Genomic DNA, 23,107 nt, shown 5'->3' with positions numbered 1-23,107 from the left:
TTACCTTCTGTCTTAAAAGAATATGTATATAGTGCAAATCTAGAAGTTATTCCATTTTTTAACTTTTCTGAAAAAAGATAATTCTGTAGAAGCAGGGGGTCTGGTTAAAAACAGATATGTAATTCAGGAGTCATTTTGTGTGTGTTGGTGAAAGGTAATATCTGTGAGTTAAGCAAAACAAGATAAAAGTGCAAAAAACACAGTACTAATAAATCTAGCTCAACATCTCCCTTACTGGAAAAATAAGGCTTGCCATCATTGTAGACAATCTCAATGTAGAGAGATATAGATGTTGTGACTAGTGGCAATCTCATGTCGCCACAGTCTAAAACTAAGCTCTGTCCTCCAGGATTTCACTGCTCACCCCAACAGAGTGGGGTAGACAGTTCCTTCAGGGGTTTGGAAGTCGACACGATGCATTGGCCTGCCTGCAGCCCTGTTCTCAACCCAGAACACCTATGGTATCAGTTTGAACATGCTGTTCATCCCAGTGATAAGCACAACCACATTGGCTTACCTGTGATACATGCTGGTTGAGGAATGGGATCCTATCCAGTAGGACCCCAAGACATTTTTCACAGGGGGGGACACATGGGACCATTGAAAATCTTGGGGTCGCACACCAAAACCAATTACTAACTACAGGGATGTGTGTTTGTGGTTCTAAAAACTGAATACACAAATAAAACACAAATTGTAATGTAATCACAACTTTCCATACATAAAATATTAAGACCACATGCCGTCTTGTAAGCCTAACTAATTGGCTGGAAGGCCTTTATTTGTAGCCTAAACTATATTTGGCAGCAAATGAAATATATCGTTTTATTCTTACTCCAGTCCTGTATTTTATTAACTTATGGTGTGGAGATCAAGTAGGAAAAAGGCAACTAAATAATAATAATAATAATAATAATAATCGTTATGGAACAGTATACACAACTCACCAGTCTTATGGACACAAGCTCTCAAAGATACTACATAAACTTCATACAAACTGGGGTTCTGATGATTCTCACTGCTTACTTAAACACCATTTGTATATGTTTTTGACATTACTTACAAACTGGTATCACAGTCCTGCCTTTAGAATACTAACTTTAAAATGCAAAATGAAGACAAAGAAACCAAATAATATGTGCCACGGTTGCATTCAAAGTAATAAAATCAAACACATTTATAAAGAGTAACATGCAAAGTTCCAGAACAGTAAAATTAAGAACAATATAAATCTCTAACATGGCTTACCTTGCTGTGCTTGCCAAGGGTGCAACATTTCTGTAACATGTAAACAGTGGGTCTCTCACAGGTGAAAGCAGCTAGCTGGAGTCAGCATGAGAGCTAAAATACCACATGTATGCAAGGTGTAAATATACATATAGGTTTAATACCTTCTTTATTCAAGCTTTAAGCACCCAACTCAATAAATGGCACCAAACAAGAGTCAATGGCAGAATAAACTATGCTGGCAGAGTTGATTTAGCAGGTTTTTTAGTGGCATAAACCACATACTCAGCTGTGCTGCTCAATCCACAAATACTTTTTCCTTACAAATGTGGCACCTATTAAGGGATAATAAACAGGCTTTGCAATAGTGTAAAATTTATTTGAAAGCATTGTTTCAGGGAAAAAAACTATCAATCAAACAGATTTTCTTACTTTTTGTGTTAAATTCAGTTATAGGAAATAAATGAAGAAATGAAGCAAAAGATTTTGATTTAAATGTTTTTCTGCTTCAGTCAGGAAATCATTTCAGTTTTATCTAGTACATATAAAATGGACTTGAGATTACACCGTTTAAATCATTGTTGATATTTTTGGGAGATCTTTACATCTTTACGCATTTCTGGTACTTTGCTCAAAAACACGGAGAAGAATGTTCACAAAACCTTGATGATGTCTAGATATTGATATCCAGTTTTACTGATTAATAATGTTTTATAAGTATTTTATATGTGAGTCATATGACTCAAGTATAGTTAAGAGGCTTTCAAGGGTGAGTGACAATGAAAACTTTGAAAAGAATGTGAATGTCACAAAAAATAAGGAGGTTAATTTGATGAGTCACTACTGAGAATTTTAAAAGTGATTGTCCTCCTTATTATGCATGAGAAATATGCCAGAAAACTCTGTCATGCTAATTATTGCTTAACTGGCGTGATTACCTCTTCCCCCTCCAGATGCGTCAGGTTCACCTGCTTGTGAACGTGTTCCACATAAAAAGAAAAGCTCTGGGTTTAATGTGTCGCCCGTTTTCTTTCGTTTTTATTTTTTGTGCTGACAGGAGTACCAGTCTTGCAACACCCTGCCGTGTCCCGACCTCAAGAAGACGACACCCTGGACTCCATGGACGCCTGTCAATATCTCTGACAACGGCGGCCACTATGAGCAGCGTTTTCGCTACACCTGCAAAGCGCGCATCCCTGACCCAAGTCTTCTGGAAGTAGGGAGACAGAGGATTGAGATGCGCTACTGCTCCAGTGACGGATCGACTAGCTGCTCCACTGACGGTGAGTGCTGCATGGAAACAGATGGGCTCTTTCCAGCCAGATAAGCCTCTGGATGCTCTACTATCTCATTTCAACTGGCTCCCCGCATCTCCACAGGCTGGTTGTTGTTGTCCTATTAATTTGCTGATTGTGTAAAACTTTTCCATCTATGCATGTCCTGAAAAAGTTAAATGAGACTTGAATAATTTGTCTCTTGTGTTTCTGATCCCATCCTTGGTGACATTATCAGTGGATCAAAGCAGGCAACACATGTTAATGAACTTCCAATCTGCAAAGCTCAGCTTTGAAACTAACTTTAGCTCTCACACATTTTCTGTTCACACAAAATCCTACATACACACACAGAAACAGTTGAAACTCGATATTTACACACAAACTCTGAACCCTTTTTCTCAATGACATTTAATCAGCCAAAATTCTTCCTGTTTTAAGTCAGCTAGTGTTACCAAAATCATTACTATTTGTGAAACGTCACATTAATGAGATGTTTTTTTGTAGAGAATTTTTTTTACTTTCTTCAAAGTCAGAAATTTACATACACTTTATTAGTATTTCTTAGAATTAGCTATATGAATTGGGCCAAACATTTTGGGTAACCTTCTTATAACCTGCCTATAATAGTAATTTGCAGGACTTTCGGTCCATTCCTGCTGAATTGATGTAACCGTGTAAAGTTTGTCGATCACCTTGCTCACACACACCTGGGATTGAGATCTGGCCTTTGTGATGCCCACTCCAAAACAATGACTTTGTTGTACTTAAGTCAATTTGTAACTAATTTGGTGGCATGCTAGGGTTGTCTTCCATTTGGAAGACCTATTTGTGCTCAAGCCTTAATTTCCTTAATTGCCCCTGAGTGCATCTGCAAAATGTAAACTAGCTATTGTATTTTTTTTTTTTTTTTTAGCCCACGTCGGTGCAGGACCTGTTTCACTGTGGATAATGACATTCTTACCAGCTTCAGCCAATCTCTTCACGAGATCTTATTTTTCTTATGGGACTGATACACACCTTTTACACCAAAATGTGTTTATCTCTGATACACACAGAACCCGTCACCTTCCTAAACAGTATAATGTCTGGACAGTTACATGATGTTTACAGTTGCATATCTTTGTTTAAACATGGCACCTTTAGGCATCGAAAAATAATTATACGAAAGGATGAATAAAAATCTTCTTCCTGATATTTTGGCTCCTTTCTTTAGATTTTCCCATTAGGCCACATGAGGAAGCAGTGTGCTTTAGGTGCTTAAAATGTATCCACGGGTGTGACTGAGGTTGATTAGGATGTTGAAAATTAACCTATCATTTTCGAAGCCTTGACATAATCATGTGGGCTGTCCCAAATTGTACAAAGGCATAGTAATTTTTGCAAATGTAAACCTCTAAATTTGAAGAAATCATCATTATCCTTCTCAAACAGTCATATTTTTATATTTTGGTAGATTTTAGGTCAGTTTAGGTTAGGACTAACCGACCTAACTGACATAAAACAGGAAAGGTTTAGTCTAGTTTAATGTGAGACAGTGATGAAAAGTCCGTCCTTTTAAGCAGTATATGTAAATGTCTTGTTTAAACTGTAAAAAAGTGTCTGACTTTTCATCCCTTATGCAGCTGTTTCTTTTTGTCCCACAAATTTAGCAGCACCCCTGATGATTTCAGAGGCGTAAATGTTTGTACAACCAGTTTGCTAATTGACAAGTTGTTTATGTGCTTACATGAGGTATTTGTATTAGAGAGGAAGCACCACAGAGCACCATAAAAGAGGTTAAAAAAATCTGCAGCAGTTAAAGTTTGTTTATAGCAGTGCTCTGAGCCTCTGTGGGAAAAAAATGCTTTTTAGAGATTCAGATATAGTGCCTGGGTAAGCTGTAGTGGTGGCCTCCCTTCACTTTGACTTCATCTTCATCTCTGGGTGGTCTGCCACCCTCCATGCGCACGCTGTGGTAATCACAGAGGTTATCCTTAATGCACGTTATCGCTGGGATTGATCTTTTTGGTCTTTCTCATCTTCCTCATTTCTTTCTGCTAATAGCTGTCTTTGCGTCAGAGCTGCCAAAGGAACAAGTTGTTCTCTTCATACTTTGAAGCCAGTGCTTAAATGTTCCTGAAGGGTTTTAAATTAGCACTAATAAGCACATAGGAACCCTGACTGCAGAATAAAGTTTTACGAGGAATGACAGCTGCACGTATTGGTTATTTAGAGAACAAAGGGCTGAGCTTTAATAGGTCTGTCTTGACTGGGATTAGTGGGAGGAAGCAATAGACAAAATGTGTTTCATCAGAGGTTGTCACCACCAGTCTGACATTAGATTAGCTTCAGCATTAATTACAGCAACGAAAAAGCAAAAAGCTGTGTGCTCAGTTGTCACTTTTGGATACTTGTGTAATTGGAAGCAAGCAGCTTTTAGTCCCACATTAGCAAACAGCAGTGTGTTCTTTGTGTAACAACAACAAACTTTAATGTATCCATACATCCATCCATTTTCTATACCTGCTTCGTCTGTACAGGGTCGTGGGGGAGCTGGTGTCTATCTCCAGCAGTCTACGAGCGGGGTAGGGGTTACTCTGCGGTAAGAGGAGGGGTACACCTTGGACAGGTTCCCAGTCCATCGCAGGGCAACGCACAGGACAAACCATGCACACACCCATTTACACCTTGGGGCGATTGAGAGAGACGAGCTGACCTAATAGTCATGTTTTTTGACTGTGGGAAAACACACGAGAGAATTTAAGTACACCCTTTCATCAAACGTTTTGACAGGTGGGTGGGACTTCCGGTGAGGGCGGGACTTCCAGTTGGCGCCATGTGGGCGCCATGTGGGTGCCATGTGGGCAGGAGGTCACGTGGTCAAGCAGGTGGTGTGTCCAAGGGGGCGTAACCGTGGATGCTGATTGGTTGTCGTCATTAGGGGCGATACCTTAAATGAGTCAATTAAAACACAGGTGTGTGTTTGTTATAAATAGAACAAGACAAATATGGTATTATCGGAAACTGTTTGGCATCAGCACCAATTAAAAATAGAGGGGGTGTGTTTGTAAGCATCGTTTAACCTTGAATAACCCAATGAAAACAATAGGGCGTGCTTTAGTGTTTACTTTAAATACAGAGATAAAACTCTGCACTTTACATGCAGCATTCGTTGGAAAAAAGAACACCCGTTCAACAATGGCTAGAGTTAAGAGAGTTTATCGTCAAGCGGAGGAGAAACGCAACGCGTGCCAAGATGATGATGATGAACAAGCAACTGCATCATATACTTCCTCAACGGAGATACCTATCGGAATTCCCGTCATGACATACTCTACCGATGATGAGGATCCAACATCAACTTCAAGAACCATGGTTGAAAATCAGACCTCGGTTCGGCCAAGAGGTATGTCAGTTCTGTGTGAAACCCCAGTGACCGTCTACCAGTATTCATCCCGTGAATTGAATGCTCCTAAGAAATCAACATACTACATCTGCAGGGTACAAAGACCCCCGTTCGACACTCTGCAGGAAGAATGGTCTTTGGAGCCATATGGCCTGGTTGGCAGCTGGGGTTATATTTTCATGTATGAAATAGGAGAGCTTTGCCTGTATCAATTGGATCAAGATGAGGTATTTAATGGATCACTGGCTCTGTGTACTCTCACACACAGCGACTGGGCTGTGTTAAGGCTTGCAATCCCGCACCTTAATGATAGCCCTGAAACAGTCTCAAGGCAGGAGAGGGAGGAAGAAGAAGAAGAAAATGAACTGTCTCCTCGACCTGTAAAACGGGCGAGAATGTTTCATATACCATCCGATGTTGAAATAGCTGAGAGAGAACCTCTCTTTAGCGCAGTGTGGGGGTCAAAAACCACAGCAAATGGCCGCTGGTCTTTTCGGGCAAGCAGACGCAGGAACAACCGGATGAGTCCCTCAGATCTGTTTGTGTTGGAGGCTTTCAATCAGGACTGCGGCGTATTCAAGACAATGCTGGCTCTGCCGTTTGAAGCTCGGGCCGAGAAGATGAGTGAAATAGGACATCATCTTTCCGACCTTTTCCACAAGTCACGAAGTTGGATCGATGTCATGTCAGTGAAAAAAACGTTGACGTTTCCTGTTTTACGTTTAGAACGAACCCTCTTCTGAGGACACGCCCCTTCCTATGATATATATACGGGGGGGATAACTGCAAGCTCACAGACACTGAGAATCGTATCATGAGAATGAGTGGACCGACACCATACAGGGATCTCTACAACCACCGAGCAGAGATCCACTTCTCTCCTGAGCACGATGAAAGCTTCAACATTGGACCATATCATCCGCCTTCCCCTGACCTCTTCTCACCATCCCCCTCAACATCCTCATTCTCTGAGAACCACTTCAGTCCTGCATCACCTACAGGATACAACATGAAATATCTACCGCTTTCTCCAGACCTCTGCTCACCATCACCGCTATTCATGGCTGAGTCTGTAGACGCGAATGTCCTGCCTGAAGACATGAAGGTGGTCGTGGAGGAGGTAGCCACCGGCTACTCACCCTCTACCGAAGCCCCTACACAAACCCTGGAACCGATGGAGGACCCTCAGCCTTCAGCAGAGGATGAGAGTAACCAGGAGGACGAAATTGACAGTTGGTTCTCAACCACCCTCATCAATACGGTGAAAACAGCGATACTTCATTTATTCAACATAACCTCTTTGAACTATCTCAGAGAAACCTGCTATGGATGTATAACGAACCACCCGAGCCAGCGTCAACACCATTGCCTGGAGGTACTGGGGGAGGATTATTACCAAGTCAACTTTCAACGCATCGTACGACGACTCGTAACCCCCAAACTCGTTCCTGCTATTCAGAATCTTCTGGTACTTCGACGCATACAAGCGGATGACTTTAGAGTGAAGACGATTGCCAAGACGGTTTTATATGAACTGAAATCGGTACAAGGCATCCACAGTGCAATAGCGCACGTTTATGATCGCATGGTCGACGAGAAACATCTCAAACAACTTAACTCTGTTTCAGAGTGCTATGGACTGACAAACTGATCTCACATGTTTGATGACTTGTTGTATCATTTTTTTTTTTTTTTTTTTTTTTTTTTAGTATTCCAGTACTTTAATTAATCTGCATTATATGATTTTTCTTCTTTTTTCTTTTTACTATTAAATACAATTAAAGTAGGAACATAGTGTTGTTTAAAAGCTAGTAGTGTTTGAATTCATCTGCATTAATCTGCATTTTATCTGATTTTGTTTTTTGGTTGTTTTCTTTTTAATATTAAATACAAAAATAAAACAAAAAAAGGATAAATCTACCCTCCTGTGTGTTTTTTCTCATTATTTAACAAGTAATCGGCAGAGTGAGCATAAGGCAGAGATGGCAGGAAGACGGCTGATGAAGAAAGTATATTATAGCCCTTCAAATCCGGGAAGTTTTGGGGGTGTAGATAGGCTGAGGAGGGTTATGCAAGATAAAACGGGAAAGAAGGTTGCGGTTGAAAAAGATAAAGATTTTTTATCAGGAGAAGATACCTATACTCTACATAAACCTGCAAGAATAAAGTTCCCGAGAAACAGAGTTTTTGTCACCAGACCATTGAGGCAGTTCCAGGCTGATCTCTGTGACATGCAAGCTCTGGCCATGGAAAATGATGGTTATAATTATTTATTAACAGTCATTGACATCTTTTCAAAAAGGACGTATGTACGAGTTTTGAAGAGGAAAACAGCCGCTGAGGTGCTAAAGGCATTTGAATCAGTTTTTACAGAAAGTCAGATCCCCAAAAAACTTCAGACTGATGCCGGTAAAGAATTTTTTAACAAGAAATTTAAGGTTTTAATGGAGAAACAAGGTATTGAACATTTTGCCACAGCGAGTGAAGCAAAAGCTTCAGTGGTTGAGAGATTTAACCGCACATTAAAAACAAGGATGTGGAGATATTTTACAGCTAACAATACCCGGCGGTACGTCGATGTACTGCAAAACCTAGCTAGAAGCTACAACCATTCCTACCACTCCAGCATTAAAATGAGCCCTATGGAAGTGACCCCAGAAAATGCCTTTCAAGTGTTTCAGAATCTGTATGATGTCAAGTCCAACAGATATTGCAAGGACTCAGTGACAACGTTTAAACAAGGGGATCTTGTCAGAATATCCAAGGTCCGTGGAGTGTTTGACAAAAAATACGAACAGAGTTTTACGGATGAAGTGTTTACAGTGTATGAGCGGATACCCCGTTCTCCTCCTGTATACAAACTCAAAGATTTGGATGGAAAAATATTTAACGACGTACGGTCAAGGGAGTCAAACAGGTTTTTGTAAGCTGGAAAAACTGGCCTGAGAAATTCAACAGTTGGATCAAGTTTGATGAACTTCGAAACGCATAAAAAAGGTTTGCACTAAACCTCACAGTTGACACAGCATCATGAACCGTCAGGTAGAGGATGATGGCTTTTACGTTACTCTTCCATCTAATGCTAGCATGGAAGTGTTTAAAAATAATACCAGTTCAAGTTTCCGTGTAAATTTAGCTCAACATATTGATTTAGAAGACCAATGGATGGTTGCATTAGCCGAGATTTCATATCCTCATACATGGCATAATTTACCGGATTATGATGCCTACTTTGAATGGAGGAAGGTTGGTGATGTGGAGATCAATACGCAAAGGATCAGAAGTGGCTACTATAACAGCGTTATTCAACTCGAGACAGAGATGGAAATGTTTTTCAAAAAATTGAAATCGGGTTTACGCATTAAATTCAGCAAAGTTCAAAAGAGATTTGCATTTCAAGCAAACAGTCCGTATGAAATACGCTTCTTCAACACTCTAGCTTATATGATGGGCGTGAAACCAGGGGAATGGATTCATGTTTCTGAACCAAAACTGGCTCCTTTTCCGGCGGATATAAAGGCTGGTTTCTATCACCTATACTGTTACAGCGACGTGGTCAGCCCACAAATAGTAGGCGACACTTTTGCACCTTTACTGCGGACCGTCAAAGTACAAGGCAAATTCAGTGATATGATTACTCAGACGTTTAACCCCGCCCACTACCTTCCAGTCTCCAGAAGACATATTGAAAATATCAATATAGAAATTAAATGGGACCAAAACGTTCCTGTAAATTTCGTCTATGGAAAGACCGTCATAAGACTACACTTCAGACCGGTGATATCACAACGTAGCCTGAGATAAATTTTATTTGTATAAACTATTCTAGAGATATGTATATAACCTCTAAGATTGATTGGTTATCATTCATATTACGCTGGTCATTCAACACTGCATCAAGCAGGCAAGAGAGAACATGGCACATCTAAGTCTGAGACGTGATCCAAATCGCTTTGTAAATTACTATGTAAGTCAATCAGACGGTAATCTGCCAGGGTTTTATGGGGCCCCGGTCATGTACGGACGCGGAATTGGATCATTATTTTCAAAATTATTCCGCTTCATATCCCCTCTGGTTAAAAAAGGATTTGCAATTGCAAAACCCCATCTTAAAACGGCTGCATCAAATATCGCTTCGGATGTCATCGGTAGAGCCGTGAGTAAAATGAGTGGTTCTACACACACCGACGGTCAAGAAGGTTCAGGAATTATGGTTTTATCCAAAAGACCCAGAACAAGACCCCCTGGTGATCGTTTAAGGACGGTTAAAAAACAACGACAAACGCGAAAAAGGAGATCAGTCGCAGCTGACAAACGAAGAGGAAGGAAGTCATCCGCAAGTTTTGATATATTTAAATAATGGCTCTTTTACATAACAAATCATCAGAGTGCACGCTGGCAGAGTTGGACTTATTTTCTGCCCCGATGACGCAGCTATTGATCGAAGATAAAATTTACACCGAGATCCAGCCTTTATCAGCAATCACTGATGGAGGGCCGATCGAGTTTTTCATTCCGGGAGACGGAGAAAAGTATCTGGATCTCAACGATACGCTGTTGCATCTCAGAGTGAAAATTACTAACGAGAATGGAACAAACCTGCCAGATGATGCACCTGTAGGGCTCATCAACTACCCGTTAAACACCATCTTCAGTCAGTGTGACGTCACTCTCGGAGATCGAATGATTTCACAATCCAGCGCTACACATCCATATAGAGCCATGATTGAGACATTGTTAAACTTTTCTGAGGATTCTCTAAAAACCCAGTTTAGCTCTGGTCTTTTTTATAAAGACACTGCAGGTGCTCTGAACTCTATTGTTACAACTAACGGCCCTAACCAAGGTCTTAACGGCAAATTCCAGGGAGGTACATCTCTTAGGCCCCCTGCATGCAGACATATTTTTCTGCGAGAGACTTCTTTTAAACTCTGTTGACCTTAAAATTAAACTTACAAGAGCCAACGATGCCTTTTGTCTCATGGCAGCAAGAGACTCCACTTACAAACTCAGGATATTAGGAGCATCTCTTTTTATCAAAAAAGTTACTGTCTCTCCAGCTGTACGACTGGGGCACGCTTCAGCTTTAATGAAGGCAAATGCTCTGTATCCACTTTCACGTGTGAATGTAAAAACATATTCCATCCCTGAAAATTCAAGGGTATGCAACCAAGAGAATCTTTTCTTAGGCGTCTTTCCCAAGTATGTGGTGATTGCGTTACTGGATCATGATGCTTTTACAGGAACACTCAATCTCAATCCGTTTGACTTTAATCATTTTGATATGGAATATTTAGCTTTGTGTAAGGATGGCAGACAAATTCCTGCTAAAGCCTTCCAGCCCAATTTTAACCAAGGTCATTCAGTGAGAGAGTATTACAACTTGTTTACGGCTACAGGACGACATCTAAAAGATCTTCCACTGAGTATAACACGTCAGGAATTTAATCAAGGATACTCTATTCACATTTAATCTTAACCCAGGCGAGGACACAGATGCTCTATCTCCAGTTTCCAGTGGGAATTTAAGATTGGAAATGCGCTTCAGAAACCCGTTGCCTCATACCACCACGCTGATCATCTACGCTTGTTATGACTCTATTTTAGAGATTGATTCAAAGAGGCGTGTGCTGGTGGATTATTATTAATTTAATCAGGCATGAATAATCATGAAATTGAGAGCCTGATGCGTCATCTGCTGGGAGATTTGTTTTGTGGTGTATGGCCGTGCGACCAGCTGCTGCTGCTAGCTGACAAATTCCCAGGGCCGGCCTACTTTATCGTGAACACACATCCTTCACACATGCCGGGAGAACACTGGTTAGCTCTGACTTTGGATGAGAATGGTCAATCCAGCTTTTTTGACTCTTATGGATTCTCTCCGGATTTCGAGTTCTACCCGTCAAGCATCGTAACATTTTTAGAAGACAGATCCTCAAAAATATTGTATCATAATAATCAGCTTCAAAACACTCTGTCCACTGTGTGCGGTCGCCATTGCATTTTTTATCTATGTCATAGAGCGTGCGGATTATCACTGCAGCAAGTGTTGTCGAAATACACCGGAGATGTGATTAAGAATGATTTAATGGTATCTAACTTTGTGAAAAAATATCAGAAATGTGTCGTTAATCAAAGTTGTACATTTTATACTCACGGAACATGCTCTTTGGAGATATTTATGGATTGTTATGGAATTTAAATTGTCTTAATTTTTTTTTTTCATTGTTTTTTTTTTTTTTTCTTCTTATGATTTAATATTTGTGTAATGATATCATATGTTAGTGTGTGAAGTAGAGAACGAGGTTAGACTTGAAAAATATAATCAATAAATATTTTATTGAATAAAAGAAATAGACTACATGTTTCATTTTCTTATAACGGTTTATGGTGAAAATGTAATCCATCGGGGTGGTAGTGTCATCATACGAAGAGACCTTTTTGATCTCCCATCAGCATTTTTTGGATCTTCCAACTCAGATCTCGACCAGTAGGGAGAATGAGTTATCTGCCTTCTTCTTCTTTTTCTTCTCTGCTTAACGCTGGGGGGTGTACCCCCATTTTCAATCGATGTACCCTCTGTTTTGAAACGTCTATATTCTTCACGAGCATAAGGGTTAATGACTGAAGATATAGGGATGTTTACTTCTGACAAGGTGTGTAGAAAATCAGACCATCCTCGGGTTTGTGATGCTCCAGATTTTTTAAACGGAAGCATGAGATTTTTCAACAAATCAATCATGTAGGACCCTTTTATAACATTTCCTTTAAATACAAATTCGCCTCGCGAAGTCCAACTCTCACTTCTTTCGGATAATTTCTTCAAAATGTACTCGGCATTTTTACGGTTGTGTTTAGGAAGGCTTTTCAGTACTTCCGTAAGAACCTGATCCTTAGGGGCCTCGTCCTGCCCTGGGCCTTGTTTTTCTTGGGACCGCTCATGTTCAGGAACCTCTGTGTCACGCTGCAGCGTTAAACTGACCCGCTGTTTTTCTTCTTTGACACCTTGCTTAAGTAAAGTCAGATACCTCTGGAGAAGAGCATCGTATCTCTTGATTTTTTCATAAGAAGTCAAACCCGGCTCGTTTAATATCGCTCTCATTTCAGCATCCAAATTCTCCTCCGCCGTCTGTCTGATGGACGTGTCTGACTGGGTCAGACGCTTGAATTGATGAGGTGAAATGAGAAACATCTTCTGCGATGTTCTGAGAGACATTATCTCCTGATGATTCCACCCACTAGATCACCGATCAAGGGTGCAAGAGCCGTTAAGATGGGGAGGATAAAACCACCTCGTTGCTTTTTGAGAGCCAACTGTTTAGTTTTTATCCCGGTTCTTTTATCACCCAACAATCTGATGATATTTCTTTGTTTCTTCAACTGTCAGTGTTGAGAGGGTGATAGTTTAATGTTACCTTTTAGGATATTCAGTGCAATCTCGCACAGAGCCTGAATAAAGTCGGGAGAGCAGTGTGCGAGAATATCTTTACGTTTCTGTGGACAGGCCTGGTACAAAGCTCTGAATAATGGTAAATTCCTTTTTATACGCGCAGACATGATGACTTACTTTGTTCTGGGCACGTACACAGCAGGCCACTGCTGAGGAAGTATCCCCGTTCTCAGTCTGAAATGTTCTGGGCAGGTAGGCGTAAAATCGATGATTAAATATCCATGAGCTTCTCTCGTTGCGTCTTCAAAACTCTCCAAGAAGAGACCCTTTTGAGATGGAAACATTTGGCGGGCCAGTATATTCAGCTGGAGTTTATCTCTCGGGTTCTTAAACAACACCATATAATTACAGTTCAAACTAATAGTGCGACTGAACTTCCCCTGATGAAAAACATTCTGAGTCAACATCATAACACTCATATTACGATGGTGACGAAACTGGGTAAAGACCTTCATCACGTTTTCATCATCTGAGGCTTGAGCGATAACATCGTCTAGAATAATCAGATGATTCTGATCAGGAGAAAACAGGTTTTCATCTTCAAAAGAATGAGACAATCCTTCCACAAAGGTAATATTTTTATCCATCTTCTGCAATTCAGCATACATGGGTTGAAAAGATGTGTAAATCCATACAATATTTTCTGGAACAATATCCATGACATGATTACAGTTTTGTAAAATACTTTTTACAAAGAAAGTTTTCCCGCAGCCGCTGGGTCCAACTATCATACATGAGAAAGGTGCTCTAAATCTAGGATCAAAATCAATCTCCTGTAAATCCATGTGACATTTTATTTCTTCTTCCACTCTAATAACCGAAAGGCAGAGTTGTCCCGTCAGAAAAAAGACGTCCCTTATCATACACCAGTCGAAACTTTTTAAGAAATGTTGCGTTTGTCAAACGGAATCTCTTTTTATTCCTCCTGATCGTGTGTTGAGGGATTTCAATGACACCCTCACTTGACCTCTGTAAGTAGCCCTCGACCAGCCCTTTGATGCTGTCAAAATTGACCCTCTCGCTGCATTCATGCGTTTGAGTGATGCCTTTAGCACGTATCATTACATTTTTACGGTTTTTGGTCTGGTATGCATAACTCTTGGGTCCTGTCGATGCAAACTCCGAAATGCTGTCACCATCTAACTCGTCACCCAGATAATTCCCCAATTCCAGAGGAGTTTCACCACTTTTTGTCACATAAATCAAACTGTCCGTGTCAATATAAATCAATCTGTCCTGTAACTTATCCATGCTGCTGAGAAGTTTTAAACGTGCATAAGCGGTGGTGAATGCTGCAATAAACACATTATTTTGTCTTACTTGGTGGATATATGACACGTTTACTGAAATTCCACTGCACTACACACATTTCAGGGTTGAAAAAATGAAAATAGTTAACCCTGTATTTACTCGAGAACATGAAGCTGAAAAAGTCTTCAGGGTTAGTGATGACTGTGGTCTGAGACAGATCACTTCTTTGCGCAAATTTCCCCCAAAAACTGTTTAAACACAATTTTGCAACCTGCCTTTTGGCAGGATTCACCTCGATTTTCTCAGGGTCTAATTGGATGCCCTGATGCAGTTTGTAGTCGCTTATATACTGTGACTTACTCTCCTGATCCACTGCTTCAGACGGATAGCCTGAGGCCTCCTGCTTACCCTTTAAAAAGCAATGTAACCTTTAAAAATTGTATCACTTCTCTTTTCAAAATGCCACACCTCAGTGATTTTAGCAAGACGATAACTACACTCCAAAGCTTTACATAGTTCTACACTCACCCAAACACCCGTCAGAGCTCTGTCCTCATCATTATGCATGCAGGGACCTGACTGGTTATTTATTTCAGCGCATGTGCGGCAGAGAGTGAACACAAGTTTACCTTGGGATGTTCTGTAAGGTAAAACAGGGAACAACAGGTTACGTGGTGGGTAGACCACAGCTTTGATTATACCGAAGTAGCTGCTGGGGTCATCAAAATCTTTGTAAATGATGGTGGGGTGTCCGAGGGGAAAAACGCAGTTGGCGTTTACATAAGGGTACAGAGATGTGTAATCCACATAGTGTACAGTTTCATCCGGTTCCGCTGTGTACCTCAACCTCATAGGACAGGTGCGACCACCATACAGAGCATCCCGGGGGGATAGCGGTTCGGGTGCATTAACTTTCTCAAGAAAGCTGATCACCCCTGGGTCTGATTTTTTTATTTCAATCCACTCATGCTCCCATATGACTTCGAGACGAAGGCCGTACACAGTTTGTAACACCTTGCTTCTCTCAACAGTGGCTGCGTAAAACTGTTCAAATGCGACCCCTCTCAACGGACACTTGTCATGAGGCATGTAACACTTTTTACAGCCGTGGAAAAAACAGCCGTAAAATTCAAACGCAACTTTGACACCGTTAATCTCTGCATACCCATCCACTGAATATGGCCCGATTTTCTTTTCACCCCTATTTAATGCATGCTCGATAAATATGGCTCTGCTGTCTGCAATCCAGCCGAGCCATTGAATGGACGCGCTGGAGAACGTTTTACTGCTACGTCTGTAGTCCAGAGGTGATGGAATGGCTAAGGTTTGAGGAGGAAGGAAATTGGTTACAAAAACCTTCATGCAGGCTGATGCTATTGTGATACTTTTAAACGGATCCACACTTGTCTCCTTAAAGAACTCGTCTCTGAATTTTAAGCATCCTTGAAAAAGAATTTCAACGTCATTTTTACAATAACGAATAGCTTCTTTCTTAAAGTCAAAGACCTCTTTGCTCGCTTCTCTGTACCAGCTGCTAAACACCTGTTGTTCTTGAAGACTCATGCGTTCTACAGCGTAGCAGGATGGAGGAGGAAAAGGCCCCACATACTGGAGACGTTGTTCAGAGGAAAATAGGTGGGGAAAAAAAAACCTTGCTTTGATCGGTAAAGCCTAACGCATTCGGCATGGCGCTAAGCTTTATGCACATGAAGGACAGGCTATCAATGTATTTTAACCTGTAATCAGGGTCGGTTAAACAGAGAAGTTTACTTCCTACCATGACGAGATGAGGTTTAATGCCTAACTGCAGCATTGCTGTGAGAATCAGGTAACCATCATACCCCCGCGCATTGTGCGCTATTAAGGTGAAGCCTCTGTACTTCGGCCTCCTGAAATGCAGGAGAAATTTTTGGGTGCAATTCAGTCCATAAGCGTACCATTCATCACCTTTCAACGTTTTAGCACAGACCAGAAAGGGGGTATGCACGCCGCTCTCATTGACGAGGCATTCGAAATCATAAAAAATCAGTTTATCATCAAGCTGATTAATTGCACTGCAAGGCTGAATGTAACACTTATGATCATCGCATGTAATGTCTAGGCTGGGGGGTACATTTTCACCGCAAATACTGCATTTTACATTACACACGTGTGGTTTATTCGGTTTACTGATTGGAATAACGTATATCCGTTTGCATACTTTACACAGTTTTACCAACTCACAGTCACTCATAGGTCTGTCAGCACTATTTCTGATGCGCGGTTCCCTGTGTCTGCTGAAACATGAGGAATTACGACAGATTCTTTGACAGCCTGCACAGCTTACAGGATTGCTAATCTCTTGCATACATTTATATGTTCGACACACTGGACAATAACCTTCACAATGGTGTGTATTTGCATTATCATAGCTGGTGTAACAGTAATTACAAATATATCTGCACCCCATAAAACCTTTGAGATTTTTTATCCCATAGTAATGACCTTGAAATAACAGCAAAAACAGAGGGTTTGAACGATCAGGGAAACTGGTCTCAAATTTACACAGCAGTAGAGCCCGTGGTTCTGTGAAACACTACAATATTTCTTTTCAGAATGGTTTCAAATTTACCAATATCACTAAAAGTAACTGCTGTTTGCTCGTCGAGGCCTGCCTGATGCTGCTGCTCGACAGCTGTGTCTTCCACAGAGCTCTCAGTCGAATTTGTAAACAGTTTTTATCTGAGGTTTAAAATACATTCACTCTCAAAGAAAAATAGTTAGTTCTTAGGACATACTTTCTGGTGGTGCCGGTAACTTATCCGGTGTGTCTTCAGGGGAAATGATGATAATTGACGGAGGAGTATTCAAAGAATCAGATTTAATTTCTGTGTTAGAAGAAAGTTCAGATGTTGTTGTTGGGGTTTTTTCTTGTTTGGAAATAATTCGCCTTCTCAATTTTGACTGTTGATTCCAGCCGCTGAACCCTCCAACTTGATCATTCGGGTTTACCTCTCTCATCAAATCTATAAATTGAAACATTGTCAAGGGTTTCCTGAAATATTTAACAAAATTTTTTCTTGTCAGTACTGGTATTTTCAATGTAACAAGTGTTATGGTTCAAAGACATTCAGCATTTGAAGACCCTGACACTGAGGTTAGCCAATGAAACAGAGCCCCCGAACAACATTTACTCACAGTATTTATACCAGAACATGACAGTGTTATCTCAACTGCAAAGACTATGTTTTTAAGACCAAAACCCTTTCTTGAGTTCAAAGGTGATATAGTTATCTAAGAAACAGACGTAACTGCCCCTTCCTGACATCGCCCCCCCCACCCCCCCACCCCTGAATAACCTTTTACTCTAAGATGAAAAAGTAAATGTTTTAGAAAAGCTACAGGTAACTAAAATTATCATTCCTTTTTCCTAAAATGGAGTCTCTCATGATTCAATAACAAACACATCATTGCTAGTCAATTTATAACTTGGAAACAGTATACTGAAGTTCTTTTTTTTTTTTCTGTTAATCTCAAATTCGTCTTACCTCTTTCAGCTGCTTTTCCAGTATGTTGACGCAGAAGCTGAAGGTTTTTTCTCGTTCCATCGATGTAGTGAAGCACAATCTTTTAATTTACTTTTTAGGTCTTTTCTATTTTGAACTGATTTAGACTGGCTCATATATTCAACAAAATAGGTCCTGCTGTAAAAGCAAAATGAACTTACAATTTCTGTCAGGTTACACAGTTCATTTTATTAGGATTTCATGTGATAGGTCAACATTAAGTTGATTATACCTTTAAAATATAAAAGGATGCATGTCTTTTTTTTTTGTTTTTAGATGTATTAACGCCTGAAAAAACATACAGATTATTAATAACACCCTTAAACACACCCCTGTGTGTTTTAATTGGTTCATTTAAGGCCTTCCCCGTAACACCCTTAAACACACCCCTGTGTTTTAATTGACTCATTTAAGGTATCGCCCCTAATGACGACAAGCAATCAGCATCCACGGTTACGCCCCCTTGGACACACCACCTGCCTGACCACGTGACCTCCTGCCCACATGGCACCCACATGGCGCCCACATGGCGCCAACCGGAAGTCCCGCCCTCACCAGAAGTCCCGCCCACCTGTCAAAAAGTTTGATGAAAGGGTGTACTTAAATTCTCTCACATGCATGCACAGCGAGAACATGCATACTCCGTTCAGCCCAACTTTAATGTATTTTATTGGAAATTTATGTGATAGAACAACACAAAGTAGCAGATAATTAAGATGCGAGATAAAAAGGATATTTGGCTTTCATTATTTTATTTTGTTTGCAAAATCTGAAAATTAAGGTGTGTCAGTCCCCAGCCTCTGATAAACCAAAATAAATCTATTTTAGCTTGTTGTGCCTAGAGTTAACCAGACCTAAAGCCTTGGATGTTTTTTAGAGAAAGTTAGTGAACAAACAGCATCATAAAGTCTAAGAAATACGACAGGTCAGAGATAAGGTTATGTAGAAGTTATAAAACAATATCCCAAACTCTGAAAATCTAATGGAGAAAGAGTCCTGTGGTAACTCTGGGAGAGCTGCCGGCTTCTTGCAGTGCAGTCTCTTTTTTAGCTATTTGTTTACCAGTTGCTTGTAAGGATCTTTGTCACTCTTTTTTTATCTATGGAACCTGATCTCTGATGCTAACATGGTAAAATGAGCTGTGTTGCTGCAACACTAAATGAGTCAATTTGAACACTGAGCCAGTGAACATAGGGCCCTGCCCTGTACAGTGTGAAAGTTACATTGATCTTAGTGTTAGAATTTCATTTTTAGTTTTACTCCAGTTAGACTTGATTTGAGTTAGATAATTATTTTTCTTTTTTGATTTGTGCAGATGCTTAGTAAAACCAACTACTTTACAACATCAAAACCAATTTGCTTCAAAGGCTTTTGTTTAAAACATTTTATAGAAGATACTTCAAGTTAGTAGACAATCTTTCAGTTAGTTGTGATATCCTGGTTAAGCAAATGCAAGGTCTGGGTGTGCAGCTCTGCTCTTTTCCATGCTGATTGTTCATTTATAGACCTCATATGATTCAGGTCTCTAATGGGTGCTAAGTCGTATTTGTCGAAAAAAAGGATGAACTCCACTGGTCCGCTTCCTCATTTCAACCATTATCAAAGTCACCATCCATCTGGAGAGCATTGGTCGGTGTACATTTGTGAGTGTATGTAGGGACAGGCTAAAATGGAATGTGGATTTGCCTGTTCTACTGTTTCGATAGTGGATGTCTGCCCCTGTTTGTGTGCGCATCATAGGCATTTATTTTACAAAGCCCTCCTCCCACTGTCCCTCTCCCAGCGATGGATCGAGTGCCCAATCTCTGAGAGACAGCACTTAACCTTTCCCCAAGCAAGAAGCTATCATAAGATAATTACCCCCACAGCAGTGGTGTGTATTGATGTCCAGTGCTGGGGCAAAGGACACGGTGATGCCTCTGAGATAAGCAATCAAAAGGAATGAGGTGTCACTTCATAAAGATTTACCTTCTTCACCAGCTGCCTTGCAATTGATTAAAGCTCTGTGCAATATAAAACAGGTTAATGCATGAGGTGTAAACTGGGAAAAGCACAATCAATTACTCAGCACAAACATATTTATATAAGTTTGCTAATTACAAAACAGCAAAGGTAATTGGTTGTGAAAAGCCTAACCTAGCTTTTCTTATTCAACCCCAAAAACAATTTTAAAACCTAAACATTAATATATCAAACATGCTAAACTTAACATGAGTCCTCGAAAATAGATGTACCAATAACTATTTTGTGACTACTATCATTCTTTAAAAAAGGTTTAACCTATAAATACAGGTCCTTCTCAAAATATTAGCATATTGTGATAAAGTTCATTATTTTCCATAATGTCATGATGAAAATTTAACATTCATATATTTTAGATTCATTGCACACTAACTGAAATATTTCAGGTCTTTTATTGTCTTAATACGGATGATTACAGCTCATGAAAACCCAAAATTCCTATCTCACAAAATTAGCATATTTCATCCGACCAATAAAAGAAAAGTGTTTTTAATACGAAAAACGTCAACCTTCAAATAATCATGTACAGTTATGCACTCAATACTTGGTCGGGAATCCTTTTGCAGAAATGACTGCTTTATTGCGGCGTGGCATGGAGGCAATCAGGCTGTGGCACTGCTGAGGTCTTATGGAGGCCCTGGATGCTTTGATAGCGGCCTTTTGCTCATCCAGAGTGTTGGGTCTTGAGTCTCTCAACGTTCTCTTCACAATATCCCACAGATTCTCTATGGGGTTCAGGCCAGGAGAGTTGGCAGGCCAATTGAGCACAGTGACACCATGGTCAGTAAACCATTTACCAGTGGTTTTGGCACTGTGAGCAGGTGCCAGGTCGTGCTAAAAAATGAAATCTTCATCTCCATAAAGCTTTTCAGCAGATGGAAGCATGAAGTGCTCCAAAATCTCCTGATAGCTAGCTGCATTGACCCTGCCCTTGATAAAACACAGTGGACCAACACCAGCAGCTGACACGGCACTCCAGACCATCACTGACTGTGGGTACTTGACACTGGACTTCTGGCATTTTGGCATTTCCTTCTTCCCAGTCTTCCTCCAGACTCTGGCACCTTGATTTCCGAATGACATGCAGAATTTGCTTTCATCCGAAAAAAGTACTTTGAACCACTGAGCAACAGTCCAGTGCTGCTTCTATGTAGCCCAGGTCAGGCGCTTCTGCCGCTGTTTCTGGTTCAAAAGTGGCTTGACCTGGGGAATGCGGCACCTGTAGCCCATTTCCTGCACACGCCTGTGCACGGTGGCTCTGGATGTTTCTACTCCAGACTCAGTCCACTGCTTCCGCAGGTCCCCCAAGGTCTGGAATCGGCCCTTCTCCACAATCTTCCTCAGGGTCCGGTCACCTCTTCTCGTTGTGCAGCGTTTTCTGCCACACTTTTTCCTTCCCACAGACTTCCCACTGAGGTGCCTTGATACAGCACACTGGGAACAGCCTATTCATTCAGAAATTTCTTTCTGTCTTACCCTCTTGCTTGAGGGTGTCAATAGTGGCCTTCTGGACAGCAGTCAGGTCGGCAGTCTTACCCATGATTGGGGTTTTGAGTGATGAACCAGGCTGGGAGTTTTAAAGGCCCAAGGAATCTTTTGCAGGTGTTTAGAGTTAACTCGTTGATTCAGATGATTAGGTTCATAGCTCGTTTAGAGACCCTTTTAATAATATGCTAATTTTGTGAGATAGGAATTTTGGGTTTTCATGAGCTGTATGCCAAAATCATCCATATTAAGACAATAAAAGACCTGAAATATTTCAGTTAGTGTGCAATGAATCTAAAATATATGAATGTTAAATTTTCATCATGATATTATGGAAAATAATGAACTTTATCACAATATGCTAATATTTTGAGAAGGACCTGTATGTATTTTAGCTGATTCCAAATAATCTCTCAAGGCCATTATATAAGTTGATTTAAGAACAGAATTTGAAATACTATATTTTTTCTAGGTTTCCTGCCATGAGTGGTCATTAACGTTTTACCATCTGGCAATGTAAGGTGAATTTGATAACATTTTACTATAACTAACACTTGTTTGCATTGCTGTCATTCATCGACTCCCTGTTTCAATGATGCTTCACGGCTACATGAAACTTTCCGTCTGCTGAGCTGGAGTTCTTTTTTTATTTTATTTTTTTTTGTTTGCCATTTGCTTGGGCAAAATGTCACTATGTTTGAGGATCACAGCAATCAGATCTATGTGACATTTGGACGATTAGGATTGCATTCAAAAACATGGCAGATGTAATTGATCACACCTGGGAGGAACATGTGCGCCATGCAGATAAGGACGATTAATCCTGTGTCAATACAGTGACTAAATTATCATTTTAGTTATGTTTAGCAGCTTCCTGACCTTCCAGCCTGTTTCATGATTTCTGTGTGCAGAATTGTCTCCCACAATAAGATCTCTATGTCTTTATTATGAGTCCTAAATCATGAATATGATTTAAGCAAGCATGTACAATGACCCTCTACATAATAGACTGCCTTGTTTCATATCACTGATCATAGCCGGATGATAGCAATGACTTAATTACTGACGATCTGTAGTGATTAAAAGACCTCTCTTTTCATTTGAACATGGTGATTAGTCTGGTAGCTGCTTATTCTTTGTTTTTATCACATTTCACAAGCATGTAGATAATGTAATCCAATACAAATAAATACCTTTATAACACTAAACCAAACCAGACTATTTTTTAGTCTCTTTTGGTTTGTTCACACTCACAGTTTCCAATGAAACATTTTTCATGCAGCTTTCACATAGAACAGAAACATTATTAGTGGAGTGTTTTTTTGGTTTTTTTTTTATGCTTGGCACTGTTTTTTTAAAAGTACATCCTAGGGGCTTATTGTTTTACTCTTAGCAGTGAAGCAGACAGATACAAAGACAAAGGCACAGGCACACAACACTAATATAAACTGTATAATCTATCCAG

The 23,107-nt window shown here is 40.3% G+C and overlaps 1 protein-coding gene across 2 annotated transcripts in view; it reads left to right on the top strand.

Annotated features, from left to right (window-relative positions):
• The window catches only part of sema5a (sema domain, seven thrombospondin repeats (type 1 and type 1-like), transmembrane domain (TM) and short cytoplasmic domain, (semaphorin) 5A), a 242,647-nt gene that overhangs the window by 170,210 nt on the left and 49,330 nt on the right, over nucleotides 1-23,107 (top strand). For both annotated transcript variants that reach the window (XR_007035752.1, XM_047349930.1), the window contains exon 16: nucleotides 2,285-2,510. Coding sequence is in view for 1 of the 2 variants with exons in the window: in XM_047349930.1 (XP_047205886.1) it covers nucleotides 2,285-2,510 (226 nt within the window). In the remaining variant the exon portion in view is untranslated. The remainder of the gene's footprint in view (nucleotides 1-2,284; nucleotides 2,511-23,107) is intronic.

The sequence above is a fragment of the Girardinichthys multiradiatus genome, chromosome 21, assembly GCF_021462225.1.
Source record: "Girardinichthys multiradiatus isolate DD_20200921_A chromosome 21, DD_fGirMul_XY1, whole genome shotgun sequence".
NCBI lineage: Eukaryota > Metazoa > Chordata > Actinopteri > Cyprinodontiformes > Goodeidae > Girardinichthys > Girardinichthys multiradiatus.
The sequence above is the reverse complement of the archived record's forward strand: the minus strand, read 5'-3'. Positions and strand labels throughout refer to the sequence as shown.